A 14,992-nucleotide genomic window follows, 5' to 3' on the forward strand; every position below is an offset into this window, starting at 1 on the left:
AAACTATCGGTATGGGTTTATTTTCATTAAGGATAAGTAAATACTTTAAAAAAATAATTAAATATTTATTCAATAAACATTTAAGAAGGGCCTACTATGTGCTTAGCACTCAGGGTGCAGGTAGAAGATAATTCTTGCTCTAAGGAGCTTACAGTCTAATGGGAGAGGCAACATGCACATAACTTCATACAAACAAGCTATATCTGTAGGATAAATTGGAAACAAACAGCAGAGAAAAAGCACTAGTGTTATGATGGGTCAGAAGAGGTTTCCTGTAGCAGGTGGGATTTTAGGTGTGACCTATTTATGAAGGGCTTTGTAAGCAAAACATAGGATTTTATTTTGAACCTGGAGTTGATGGGGCAAAGGAAGTGAAGTATTGAGTGTTTTAAGGAGATCTCTTTGACAACTGAAGAGAGGATAGACTAGAGTGGAGAGAGACTTGTGGCAGGCCAACCAACTACCCAGCTCTTGTAATAGTCAAGGCATGAGGTGATGAGGACCAGTATGGTGGCTCCATCAGAGGAGAAAAGGATGTGTAAATGAGAGCTGTTGCAAGGTGAAATGAACAGGCCTTGACAATAGATTGGTTATGGTGAGGAAGAGGTTAAGATTTCAAATAAAATTGTTTTATAAACCAAGAAAAAGTTAGACACACAGAACTTCTGCAGTCATTAGAGCTTAGTGGTTTGTAAAGCAGCAATATTAATAATTAACCTTGAGGAAGTTATAGCTCTTGGATTTTACCAGATTTTTAGTTGTCAGGTTACTTAATAAAAATGAATATGGCATAATAACTCATGTTTATATATAGCCGTGGCTACAAAGTACAATGTTTGTAGCACTGATGCACTAGAAACAAGTCATCTATGATGCAGTCTTTTCTATTATGGCTAATGTTCATAGCAGGAAAAAATAAGCAGAATTGTATGTGGAAAGAGCACTAGATTTGGGTTCAAAAGATTTGATTTTAAATCTCACATTTGCTTCATGGACCCTAAAATAAACTATGCTTCCTGTATAATATATTAGAGTACGTGCTTGAGTAGGTAGATAATGGTAGAAAAGGAAGGCATTATAAAGTTAGATACTCTATTCTTAAGAGTGTGAATTATTAACCTAATATGCTTTAATGGGCCTGGATCCAGATTTAGAGGACCAATGTTCAACACCCCACTCCACCCCACCTCCCCCGGCCCTGACACTTGCTATGTGTGTGCCTGGCCAAGCCTCCCTGGGCTTCAGTTTGTTCATTTGTAAAATGAGCAGAATGGACTAAATGGAATCCCTTCCACCTCCAGATCTATGATCCCAGTGAACAGCCCCCAACAATGTAGTGCCAGTGACTAAATGGCCCTTGCTAGGTTTTTGTTTCTTCATCTCTCTTAGATTAAATAATCTACAAAGGAAGATTTCTTAACATTTTTGTATCTTTTTGGAAGTCTAGTGAAGACTATGGATTCCTTTCAGAATAATGCTTTGTTGCCTGCATTTAAAATGTAAGGAAATGCTAAGTATCAGGTAACAGATTAAGACAAATAAAATTGCTGGGTTTTTCCCATACTCCAGGTTAAAAACTCATGTTCTAAGGCTTCTTCCAGTTATAAATTCTACAGTCCTATGTAATAACAACTTTCCCTCCTATCCTTCTTGAATCTATATTCTTCATCTGTTAGTTCATCATGTGATGCTATATTGTGTTTAGTTTTTTTAACTTTCTTTGAAAATTTCTCATCTCCCATTTAGTTAGTAAACAGAAGATGCTTTACATTTCTTTGTGTCCTTTTCTGCTTAGTGCAACTAAGTGAACACTCAACAAATATTTATTGATTTTGCTTGCTCTACTCTTAAGGCCAGTTATTTGTTGATATAAAGGTCTTCTCTCTCAGTACAACATTTAAATAAGTACATGAACTTCTTTGCTGAGTCAGGCTTTCTGGTTTGGAATGTATAACTTGAAATTCAAACACGCTTATGAACTATATGTAATTCAGGAGTGGATCTTGAAATACGTGCATTAAAAATTCATTTCTTGATAACTATTTTCAAGGAAGAAGCCATCTCAGAATAAGTGTTAAGTAAATGAAGCCTGTATATATATAAACTCTGGGTAACCTTATCTCAACTTTCCTTTGCATTGACAAGTTAAGTCCCCAGAGGACAGATGGCTACATCTGTCCCTCAGAGTTCTAAGGGTATCCTTGAAGGACAGTGAGATTTTCTCTAATACAGTCAGGTTGAGCACCCATTCCAGGGTGCTCTCCAGTATTTACTGATTACTTTATCTTTAATTATCTCTTTATTATTATTATTATTATATTTTTATATAACATATATTTTTATTTTATATTTATTATATATGATATATATTTTTATTTTATTATAATTTATTATGTATTATACTTTATATATCATACTATATTATAGTATATATTATATTTTATTATATATAATATAAAGATATTATCTTTAATATCTCTCCTATATCATTGACTTAGAGATTAATGGCTACAATATCTGTTTGACCATTTGTTTGACCCTATCATGATATCATTGATAATCAATTAGATTTTACAAAGGAATATTTACTAAGAAAATACAGCAAGAACAGGAGTATAAGGACTTTCCCTTGAACTGGAGACATACTCTTTTGTCTACTGTCTCTGTTCTTGAGGAAGTGGTTCCAAATTTAAAGCATTTGCAACTACAAAACATTGGAAACAAGTTCACTTCCAAATATGGCATAGCCACAAGAGTTGCTCCCTTGCTGCAGGAAATAACATCTGGCTCCTGGGTTGATCCAATGATAGCCTTGGTTAAGTAGGTCATTCCTCCAAGCTAAGCTGCTGGAAAACCTTGGAATAGATTCCCATCACCTCTGCTCCTCCAAACTTTTGATGTCTCCTAAGATCCTATATAGGTAGAAAGATGATGTAAACAGGCCATAAAGTTGCCTAGAAGGCCATGAACACTCACAAGTTTCCAGGGATGAGGAAAGTACAAAACCCTCTTTTCTCCTTCCCCAGACCTTTAGAGATTGGAGAGGCAACTTCTCCAGGGATCCCTGGAACACATAGGGAAAATTCTACTGGAGGCATAGACAAAATTTCTGGGTATCCCCTTTCCACACAGGCACACCAAACTGATTTCTGTCTCTAAGACAATCCAAGTGGAATTCTAGATTCACCCAACAGTAAGACAAACAGCCTCAGTTTGAGAACTAGTTCAGGTAAAGCTTGAACAAGTAAATGTGAGGCTACCCAAAGAAATTGCCCTTTTGATTTCTCTGGGTTTCTATAATAGTATTATTTGGAAATAGTTTTCTCCTTCCCATGCTACTTGACAGTATGATTCCTATTTAATGTAGTAGACATCAGCAAAGGGAACCAGAGCCTGGAGGCACTTATCTTTGTAAACTTGGACAAGCCAGTTAATTTCTCTGGGCCTCGGGTTCCTCATCTTTTAAACAAGGCAGTGGCCTCTAAGTTCCCTTGAAGTTCTAAATAAGTCATGTTATGTTTCCTGCATATAATTTCCTACCTTTTCAATAAGACAGAAACTATTTATGCGAGATGGCTATGGCATAGCTTATCTTAGAAATGGGAGTTTTGACCACTAAATCTCCCACATCTTAAAATCAAAGCTTCCTGTAGTGAATTTAGTTCAATAAAACATTTATTAAGTAATTACACTTACAATACATAATGTTTGTCTTGAAAATTCAAATTCACTTACTGCAACTTACTGAAAACAATGTGTTTATAACTTGAGTTTCAAGCTTGCTTATGCCCAATTTATTCCTCAAGAAACCATAAGAATGTAGAAAACTATACCACCATACAACAACTCACAAGCTACAAAACTTCTAATGCCCATTTCCACAAACAAACTTTTAGATCTTTTTCAAGCTTAAAGGACCATATTTCTGTATACCTTCTGGTGCAGTAGAAGCAATGGTTTGAAGATAGCCAAGTAGCACTACCCCTCTATTTGCTCCTAAAATCTTCAACATAGGTATAGCCTCTAGGTTTCCATTTTACAGATGAATAAACTGAGGCAAACTGAGATGAAGTGACTTCCCTAGAGTCACCCAGCTTGTAAGTGTTGGAGGCTGGATTTGAACTTGGGTTTTCCTGGCTCCAAACTCAGTGCTCTTATCCACTGCACTAAAAACAGCCCTGTGAAGATAATGAAGGCTATCATTATCCCCATTTTACAGACGAGGAAACTGAATTTACGTGCCTTGACAGAAAAACCATCATTCTGGATCTGATTCTAATACTACTTCTGCCCTACAACCAAAGAGAAAAAGAAAAAAAAAATTCTTCAGCGGTTTTTATGTCTTCCAAAGTGCACATAGTTAACTTTTCCTCCAGCCATGAAAAGAAAAATGTAGCTTTGTTTTTTTTCTTCCTTTTTTTCCCCATTGAGAGTCCTTTTCTGGCAAGGCTCTGTCTCTATGAAACTTTCATTGAGTCTCCCTAATGAAAATGCCCTCTCCTCAAATTTTCCTAAAGTACTTCTCTTGCTCCTTCGTCCAAGATTTCCTTTCCTCTTGTATAGACATTTATATCAGATCTTTACACATTTCTTTTTCTTGTCTTCCATTTAAATGTAAGCTCTTTGAGGGCAGTGACTGTATCTTAAAAAATGTTGTATTCCCAGCACATATCATATCATAACAAGTATCTCCTACAGCTAGTAGGCATTTAGTAAATGTCTTAGGAATGGGTGAAAGAGAAAAGAAGACAAATAGTAGAGGATATCTTTTTTTGGAGAGGTGATAATGGTAATGCCATTTTTGTTGCTAGGCTAGTTTTATTGTTCAATGATTTTTTATAGATTCTGTCATTAAAGACTCACTCAGTATAGTTTGTGATCATTCTGCCCTTATAATGGTGAAAGACCTGGGAATCTGCTCTTCGTGTCAAGTAGTTTTCCAGGTCTAAGATTTGCTCTTAGCAACACATCAGACTCTGTTTTACCCTTTCACTTAAGCACAATTCACAGTAAAAACAGTGACTTTCTTCAGAATTCCTTTTGATTGGTCCTGAAAGCAAAGAAAAGTTTGTGCTTTAAAGGTGATGTGCCAGACCCAGGAGCTGTCTGTGATACAAAAAGCAATTTGTTATGCTACAGAACTTGTTAAAACATGGAATGACCTCTGAATTTGGGGTCAGAAGTCCTAAGTTTGGATCCTAGGTCTGCTGGTATCTATGTGGGCAGGCTTTATAGTGTTTGGCGTCAGTTTCCTCATTTGCAAAATGAGGTTTTCAGAAATGAGGGTTTCAGAAGATCTTTAAAGCCACTTGCGGCTCAGAACATATGTTCCAATAGGTGTGTTATAACTGGTACTTCCTAGTAATTTGTTCTGGCAAACTATTAAACTGCAAACCAGAAACCAACGCAATATGAATATATCTGAGCTTATTTTTTCTAATTCAAGTGTGTTAGAATGGTTGAATGAGTTTGAAAGAATGGTGAAAGAATTTTCAATTGTCTTTTCTTGAATTAATAACACTTAAGATTTTCTCAAAATTTGGAAACCACGTCTAGGTCAAACACTCCCAAGAAGGCTGTATTTGCTGGAAGCATGCAGTTGTTGGCCGGAGTCAAACTGTGCACAGGGAGAACCTTAACCAACCACCCACACTATGAAGATAAGGGACTAAGAGAGAGAACAAAAGAGGTCAGTGTCCTCACAGGCCCTGTATTAGGTTTTTAGGATGACCTTTCAAACTTGTTCTAGTTTCTCTTATGTTGGGTGATAAATGGAATTTCATGCAGGATCTCTATAATTTGGAGTTTAGAGAAGCTAAAATTTAGAAGGAAAAACCACCATCCAGAGGGTTCATTTACCCTTGAGAATTCTTGTATTCAATTTGTTTCAGCAAACATTGATCGGTCACAATCTATGTGAAAGCATTATGCTAGGGCTACAGAGACATAAACAAAATAGTCTGCCCTCAAAGAGCTTACATTCTATTGGAAGGATACAACATTTATACAAATGTAGCACATATAGAAAACAAGGAATATTGAGAAGAGATCATGAGAATGTGGCATCTTTGAAGGAGGATAAGGATTCTAAGAGGTGACAATAAGGAGATCAATAATTCAGGACTTGAGAAGTTACTTGTGCCAGTGTACAAAGGCAAGAGATAGAATATAAGTTCTGGAACAACAAGTTAGATCACTTTTTCTATAACAAAGATTGTTATATATATATATATATACTTATACACNAGAAGTTACTTGTGCCAGTGTACAAAGGCAAGAGATAGAATATAAGTTCTGGAACAACAAGTTAGATCACTTTTTCTATAACAAAGATTGTTATATATATATATATATATATATATATATATATTTATATTGTTGGTTGGGAATAATATGAACTAAGGCTAGAGAAATAGGTAGGATTCAGATGGTGGAGGGCCTTAGATACCAGTCTTAAGAGTTTATGTTTTATTTTATGTTTATTCGTAATCACTGATGTTGTTGGGAACAGGGAATATGACATGGTCAAGCCTGTGCTTTAAGATTATTTTGGCAGCTGTGCACAGACCAAATCAGAAAAAGCGACTGGAGGAAAGCAAACCAACCAGAATGCTTTTCTAGTTTACAGGTGAGGTGATAAAAGCCTGAATTAGGATAGTGGTTATATGAGTGGAGAGAAATAAACAGATGTTAGAGGTGGGAAGGTAACCTTGAAATAACATAGTAACTAATTATAAATGGAGAGAGAGAGAGAGAGAGAGAGAGAGAGAGAGAGAGAGAGAGAGAGAGAGAGAGAGAGAGAGAGGAGTCCCCATTCCAGATTTACAAAGCTGAGTGGACAGTGGTACCCTAGTAGAAATAGGGGAGTATGGAGGAGGTATAGCTTGGGGAAGAAGATAATTCATTGTCTTTCGGACAATGTGTTTGAGATGACCTTGGAACATCTAGAAGGAGATATCTAGCATACAGATGGGACTGTGGAACTGGAATTCAGGAGAGAGCTTAACATTTGGTCAATCTAGATTTGGGGGTTGTTTTATAGCTGATACTTGAACCCATAGGAAGTGATGAGGTTTCTGAGAGCCAATGTGAAGAAAGAAAAAGGGGCCCAGAGCAGCAGGCTGGAGAATACCCAAACTGAGGGCAAAGATGAATAATGATCCATCAGAGGATACTGAGAGTGAGTAAGTGTTCATACAAGGCAGGTAGGAGAAGAACTTCGAGAGAGCAGTGTCACTGAAGCTCATATTGGAAAACAGTGTTCCAGGGGCAGAGGTGACAAACAGTATCAAAGGCTGCATAGAGGTCAAGGAGAATAAGAGCTGAGAAAAGCTATTGAGGGTAGCAGTTATTGGTGGCCTTTAAGAGAATAATTTCAGCCAGATGGTAGAGTTGTAAGCCAGGCTGCAAAAGATTGAGAAATTAACTGTATAGCATGTAGAGGAAGCACATTGAGACTTTCACCCCCTAGGAGATTTGCAGGAAAAGGGAGATTTATAGGATGATAGGATAGCTTGAAAGGATATTAGGGTCAAGGGAAAGTTTTATAAGGATGGAGTAGACCTGCAAGTGTTCATAGTTAACAGAGAAAGAAGACAATAAGAAGAGTTCCAAGATGCACAAGGGAAGAAATTATTGACTTACCAACCTGCATAGGAGAAGGAAGGGATAAAATCTAGGATATACGTAAAAGGGTTGGCCTTATCAGAAAGATGTCACCTCTTCCTCAGGGATAGGAGTGAAGAAAGAGAATTTGGGTGAACTTCTAAACTTTAACTTTCTAACTGCTGTGCAGTCTACATGGCTCTCTTAACTACATTCAATTCTTTGTAAACCTTAAAGCGCTGGGTAAATGTCAGCTGTTAACTAGGAATACAAAGGCCTTAAAAGTTTGTAAGGAAGAAATATTTGGAAGCTTTCATGGCTATATAGAATTGGTCTAATATTTATTGGTCACTTTTAAAATATTAATTTAAAAGCTATTATTTGAGGATGGGGTTTACATTGATTCTAGAACCATTGTTATGTATTCAAGCTTCCATGCCTTTGCAAAGTGTCCCCCATGCCTGAAATGCTTTTCCTCTTCACCTATTTTCTTGAAACCCCTTTTAACCCTAACACCTTTTAAAACTGTTCACCTCCTGTGCTCCATCCTATAAGAAATCTTCCTTGATTCCCCCAATTATCAGGTTTCTTGGCCCCTGAAATTACTTTGTATTTATTTTGCATTTATTTGTGTATGTATCATTTCCCTTGCAGTAGAATATAAGATCTTTGAAGGCAAGAACTGATTTGTTTTTGTATCTCATTCATCTGGCACAGTGCCTGGCTCATAGTAGGTGCTTAACAAATGTTGAATTGCATTTAATTGAAACATTCGACCATATGTTTTCAAGTAGTTGGGTATTATAAGTATATCACTAAAGATTACTTTTGCCTTTTTTTTCCAGCATGATTTTGTTAAAACAAGCATGATTTATTTCCTCCTGATTTGGTGAGTGTATGTTCTTATTCCATTTCTTTCCTTTTCAAAAGGTTTATCAGATATATGCAAAGAGATCTCCTGAGGAAGTCTATTCCCTCCTGAGGTCCTTTGGCACAGACTATGTCATCTTGGAAGACAGCATTTGCTATGAAAGAAGGCACAACAGAGGCTGCCGTCTCAGAGACTTGCTTGACATAGCTAATGGACATGTAAGCACAGTAATCATTCTTTTTACAGAGTATCCTCAGAGAGGGCAAGAAGTCACAATTAATCAATGAATTCCTTAGCAGGATTTCATGACTAGTTATTAATTTTTACATTATGGCATGATATTAATAAAACATATATTATTGCATGCATGTGACTAAGGCTTTAGGTACCCACTGTTACTTAGACATGTATGCCGACTTGTTTTTCCTGAGAATGGCTATGAAGAAGCCCTCTTCAGGTGTCTGAAGTTCTTATGATTAATGCCACATGTTTGAAAAATGATTTTCTGGTCTATAGCTATAGAAGAGGAAAGTGACTGACCCTGATTACCACTGAGGAAAAGGTGCCTGAGTCTCTGCAAGGAGGCCTAAAAAGAACAATCAGGAGAAGGACCTTACTTTTTAGGAATTTAAGTTCCAGGAGAGAAAAGAAAAATTGCCTAACTTGCTTCTTTTTATTTTTTATTTGAGAGGAACTTGGGGGTTAGGTACAAAAGACACAGCTTTATGCACAAGAAACATTATACAAATATTTGTTGATTGGCACAAAGGAAGAAGAAATAGGTTTGAGACTAATGCTTTTGCTCAGAGGTAAGATGACCTGGAATAATCTTTCTTTATTCTCTTAGTGATCCATAACACAAAGGCCCCTGGCCTTAACAGATTCTATTACTATATCAACATTTGCTTTTTTAAAAATGAAAACTTTTAATAAGTACATCACATACCATGGCCATCTTTACATATTTATTGAAGCTAAGGAAAGGAATTTCCCTTATTTTCTTGAAAAAAAAAAACAGTATTTTACAAGTGAAAGAACTAGATGAGGAATCAGGTGGTCTGGGCTGTGACATTCCTGTCTCTACCAAAGGTGATGTGACCTTGGCAAGTCCTTTTGGCAGGTTTAGGCTCAGTTTCCCCATATGTAAAAGGCAAGAATGCATGGTTTCTAATGGCCTTTCTAGCTAAAATTAAGTTAATAAAAATTTCAACTTAGTTGTACTTCATGTGTAATTTCTAAAAGCACTTGATATCCACTCATGACAATGCACAATTTACAAGTTTACATGAGTTTTTATCTCGGTCTTAGGTAATGGATGGCCCAGGAGAGAATGACCCTGATTTAAAGCCTGCTGAGCACCCTCGCTTCTGTGAAGAAATCAAAAGAAACTTGCCTTCGTACTCTGCACACTTCACCAGAGTGTTTCAGAACAAAACATTCCATGTTTACAAGCTATCTAGGCACAAGTAACCCATCTTTGGGCAATTGTCTATTCTGACAGGTGAAATGTCATCCTATTGAAGCCCAATTTGATGAAATTCCTGTGTCACGAGTCAGTTTTGAGCCTTTGCCAGTCTCATGCTGCTTTTCACACTATTTTGAGTAGCCCCATTCTGTAGCAACAAACACGGGTTCGTGGTAAATGAATTTCACCTGTAGTTTAATGCTGTGAGGTTAATCAGTACTCTAGAAGTTTACATGAGTATTAATAGTTTTGAAAGCATTTTACATAAAACTGTCTTTTTCTTTTTGTCTAACTTTTCGCATTGGTGTTCATTGTGCTGTGTGCAAACAGGTTTCTAACAATGACCTGGAACGTTGTTGTCCAAACTGTTTCCAATCAGATAGAAATACTGAGTCTGCTCAGGATTGGAAACATTTTTAAGCATACTTTAAATTTTATTGAACTGAATCAAGTGACTTTGTAACAGAATTAGTGAATAATATCCTTTCAATTTAATTATTACCTGCTACTGAAGTATTATATACACTAATGATGATGTGACAGTTAAAAACAAAGTTTATTGTTGTCCTGTTTTCTGTAAACTTTCCAGACATTTCAAGTTTTCGTGCTCTTAGCATTCAGATATTACGATGGCTCTGTGTATTTATTTGAAACTTTCTCATTGATATGTGTTCGAGCAAGCACTTAGGTAAAACATAATATCTTTTACTAAAAACAAAATTTTAAACTAGTAGGCACAGAAGAGTGTTCCAAATTAAGTATCTTGTGTTCACCTAGAATGGCAGAAAAGTGTGTGTGAGGAAGATTGATTTGTTTCATAATAGGGTATTCAAATAGAACTTGTTTTATTACTATTTGGTGTTTTTGTTTTAAAGCACATTTATACAATTTTAATCTTTTTCCTTCCATTAATGTTATTTTGTTTCATTTTGTACTTATTTTAAAATTGCCAGGTTTACAAACTTTGGTAACCTGTATTCTGTTTTTAGCTTTTGTATTTTTACGGCTAAGTATCTCTCTGTTTTTTAAATGTCGTCTTAACTATATCACTATTATGGTATTTTTAGGCAAACTGCATTTTCATACCAAGTGTGACTTATGTCAGCTCCAACCTTAATGAGGTACCTTCTATCTTTTTTTTCCTTTCTGAAAGGTAATTAAGTGCCTCTAAGTCTTATCCCAATACTGAAATACTTGTAAGCAGCCTTGGTGGTATATATACCTGCTCAAGAAATTTCTGATGATTACTATTACAATTAATTTCTAATGAAAATGTAAAAAAAAAAGAAGATGCTGCAAAAAGCACATTGTGCAGTTAATTAAATCAAGATGGCTAATGAGATTAACTTTCACCACTGCTCTATGCACCAATGCCAAATGATTTAAATGCCTTCCCCATGTAGTTCTTCTAAGGTACATTACCAAAGGGATTGAGATGGAGATGTCACATATTCAAATAATTTTATATTCAGTAAATACTCATTAAGCAGCATTCAGAATCTTTCTGCACTTTCATGTTGAACACAAAAGGATAGTGAGCTTTTATCAAAACTTATTTAAATCAAAACTTGACAGTAGCTGGGCTATTAAATTGTGCATCCAAAGCTCCTGAATCATTTCTTTCCTGTATCCCTTAATGAGGTTGGAGTCCACTGCAGTTTAACATAATACAATAATAAAACATTTTAATCAGTATTAAAACTTTAATTAAGCCAGTAATGATGCATGCCTGTTGTAGCTGACAGCATGGGTCAGTAAGTTCTTCATTGAGTGCCTTACAATAATTGAAAATCAAGCACATGTAAGGTACTGTGTTAGCCTGTGGGGTTCAATTTTTAAATCATCAGCCCTCTTTTCCTAGATTTAAGCAAAACGTAAAGAGACCCACAAGTAGTCATCTGTTCCTTTTGAGAATTTGGTTGTAGATTTACCACCCTGAAAAATAATATATACATTTTGCTGCTATTCATTGTCACATAGATGGCACAAGATGCTTTTTTATTAAGTTTATATAACAGTAACAGTGTTGCCAAATCATTCCATGTTGATCAAATATTTTCATGGAAAATATAAAGTGCCAAAAGAAAAAAAAACGTGCCAGACAGAGCCCACACATTCTTATTCTTTCCAAAACACTGTGACCGTGTACAGTAGAATTTTTTTAATTTCCTAAAAGACAGATCTCCCAGAAATCACCTGGACATTTTCAGAGCTAGCATCAAAGCCCTTTTTATAATCTCTCTGTGGTGTATACAGGAAGGGAGTTCAGGCTGGTGGGAAAATAAGGAAACTCATGAGCTGAGGTCTGTATCTGTAACAGCATGGCTACTGCCCTGGAGGTAGTTGCTGCAGATCCCCGAGTCTCTGGCCTTCCTGACCTTCACCTTAAATAAACATGGTACAAGAAGCAATTAGTACTTGGAGAGCCTCAGAATTTAGGGTTATGTTCAAATGAATGAGTCTTGGTGCACCAGAAGATTGTTCTCACTTCAGAGTTAGTAGTCAGAAGAGCCTAACTAGTTAATGCTCAGCATAACTTCTCATTGTTTTTTTTTCTTTAAAGAACTGGAGCCTATTTAAGGGCTTTTGACGAGGAGAAGAATTATAGTCATAAGACTAAAAATTGAGGTTTTGTGCTACCTAATTCAAACTATTGTTCTAAACAATTCAAAGGACACAATTATTTTCCCATCAAGTCTTGACTTTATTTTTTTTTTCCTAAAGAAAACAATATTGTTACAAGTCCCTTGGGGGCTCAGTGCCAAACGTGAAAACTTCAATTAATTTGTGATAAAAATTTACCTTAATTTTTCAAAGACATTCCATTTTGGAGTTGGTAATAACCCTATAATTAATAGAATAAAGTTGATACACCCAAATCATCAGTTATGAGAAATGTATCCCACACTATTATTTTTTAATACTGCTTTTAGGCCTGGTGGTTAGGACTCATCAGGTCACAAAGAGAGACTTTTTGGTGAGAGGGGAGCCTGTCAACTTTCCTGTAATAATTGGCTTTCTGATTTAACATCCTATGGGTGAGATCTTATAGAATACTGTTTTATAATTTGTTATACTGAACCATGTCAAAATTGTATATTAAAATAAAAGACTTTTAAATCATGCAAGAGAAGTAGTTTTTATTTCCATAAAGACCAAAGCCTGAGGAATCTTCCTATGTCTCTATGCTAGGGAAAGGTGACCACTAATGACAGGAAAGGCAGGGTCTTTGTCGTGTTATCAATTTATTAACTTTTTGTTTTGTTTTTTTGTTTTTATTCTAGCCAATCAACACCATGGCTAGAGACACTTGACTACTAGCTAGGTATTTCCTTCAAGGAATTTACTTTCTACTAGGGAAAATCCAGTTTTTGCATCTTAACAGTGATGAAGTCAATTCTATGCCAACTAATAAGTCCAAATGATCTTAGCCTGCCTTAATTATATTATTCAGAACTAGGTCCCTCTGCCCTTATTAGGCATGGAGTATTTTGTTCAGTTTGGGGTGCCTCAGTTGAGAGGGAAAACAGACTGTGTATAAGATTCAGCACTATGCTAAAGAAAAGAGGTCACAGGATTTAGAGAACTGGCATCTGCCCCTGGATCTTAGCTATTAGCCTCCATGGCTCTGCTTCCCACTCCTCACACACCTGCCCTTTATCAGCCCAACTTATGAACAAACAAAAATACAATAGTGCATGGAAAATATTAATGTGTGATTTTCTTAATATGTGGACCATAGAGAACCTCAGGTACAGTTGAGTAGCCCCCATTTCTATTTGAACTTGATACCCTTGGTCTAAAATCATCTGCCTCCTTCAGAGGACCTCTCAAATCACTGTACTCTGCTTGGCTTAGTCCTCAGTGCTGAGTGTCCTCCCACTTCTTCATACTCTCCCATCCCAGTGATTCTGAATTCTTGGCTGCCGATATACAATCCCCATTCCCGACTACCCCATTGATTGCTCACATCCCTAGCCCAATAATGTTACACTGCTGATCTATCCACCCTTCCCCATTTGCTCTCTGAAACACCTCATTAATGAACAAACTTGCTTCCTTAAGCTTTTTTTTTTTTTTTTTTTTTTTTTTTTTTTTTTTTTTTTACGTCTTCTGTCTTTTGTCATTTTATTGAGAACTCACAGGTTCCTGATAGCCCTACATCATTGGCCACCCTTTCTAATAGGTGTTGCGTTTCAATATAGATCATTCCATTCCCTCCCTGACTGGTTATGGTGGGAGAGTCTGGATACTTTTTGTTCCCCATTACCTTCCAAACTATCTCATTCAGCAACCTCCCCTGCTATGAAGTTCACTCTATATCAGCATATATAGAGTGCTAGTGGCTGTTATCTTCTATCTCCCCCAAGAACTTTCTTCTTTCTTCAATGAGTTCAGTACCACACTCAATCCACCTTCCTAATCCAATCCTCTCTATTTCCTTCCCTCACACTTGGAAACTTCAATATACAAATTGCTGCCCCCTCAACTACCCTAAATTTTCATTTCCTCAAGTGGCTATAACTTATGATGCACTCTTCCACTCTGCTTCATCCACACACAAATATGATCATATTTTTCATCTTGATATTTCTCAGAAGTGTTCTACTTCTGTGTCTATGAACTCTAAAATTCTTTAGTCAGAAACCTTTGCTTCCTTGTCTTATCACTTACCAAATTATTCCTACAATCAACCTCTTTGAGTTTAATCATATGCTTATGGATGGAGCTAGAGAAAATCACAAAACCATGCTGATTGGCTTGTCTACATAATTTCATTTAAGACCTCACAACCTCAACAGAACTCAAGACCTCAACAAAGACTCATTACTTTTCACTTTCCTAATTGAGTCATGTCTCACCACAACTATTCCAAGCAGCTCAACCCTTCCATGTCATTTTCTTCTTTTAAGCTAAGAATTTTGTCTCATAAAAAGAAAGGAAGGAAGGAGGGGAGGGAGAGAGGGAGAGAGGGAAAGAGAGAGAAAGAAAGAAAGAAAGGAAAGGAAAGGAAAGGAAGGAAGGAAGGAAGGAAGGAAGGAAGGAAGGAA

The 14,992-nt window shown here is 36.4% G+C and overlaps 1 protein-coding gene across 1 annotated transcript in view; it reads left to right on the plus strand.

The window, feature by feature from the left end:
* DPY19L3 (dpy-19 like C-mannosyltransferase 3) overlaps positions 1 to 9,946 on the plus strand; it is a 117,360-nt gene extending 107,414 nt beyond the window's left edge. The window contains exons 17-19 of the mRNA XM_044664179.1: positions 5,557 to 5,689; positions 8,536 to 8,694; positions 9,785 to 9,946. Of these exons, the coding sequence (XP_044520114.1) occupies positions 5,557 to 5,689; positions 8,536 to 8,694; positions 9,785 to 9,946 (454 nt within the window). The remainder of the gene's footprint in view (positions 1 to 5,556; positions 5,690 to 8,535; positions 8,695 to 9,784) is intronic.
* Positions 9,947 to 14,992: the final 5,046 nt, after the last annotated feature.

The sequence above is a fragment of the Gracilinanus agilis genome, chromosome 2 (genome assembly GCF_016433145.1).
Source record: "Gracilinanus agilis isolate LMUSP501 chromosome 2, AgileGrace, whole genome shotgun sequence".
NCBI classification, from domain to species: Eukaryota; Metazoa; Chordata; class Mammalia; order Didelphimorphia; family Didelphidae; genus Gracilinanus; species Gracilinanus agilis.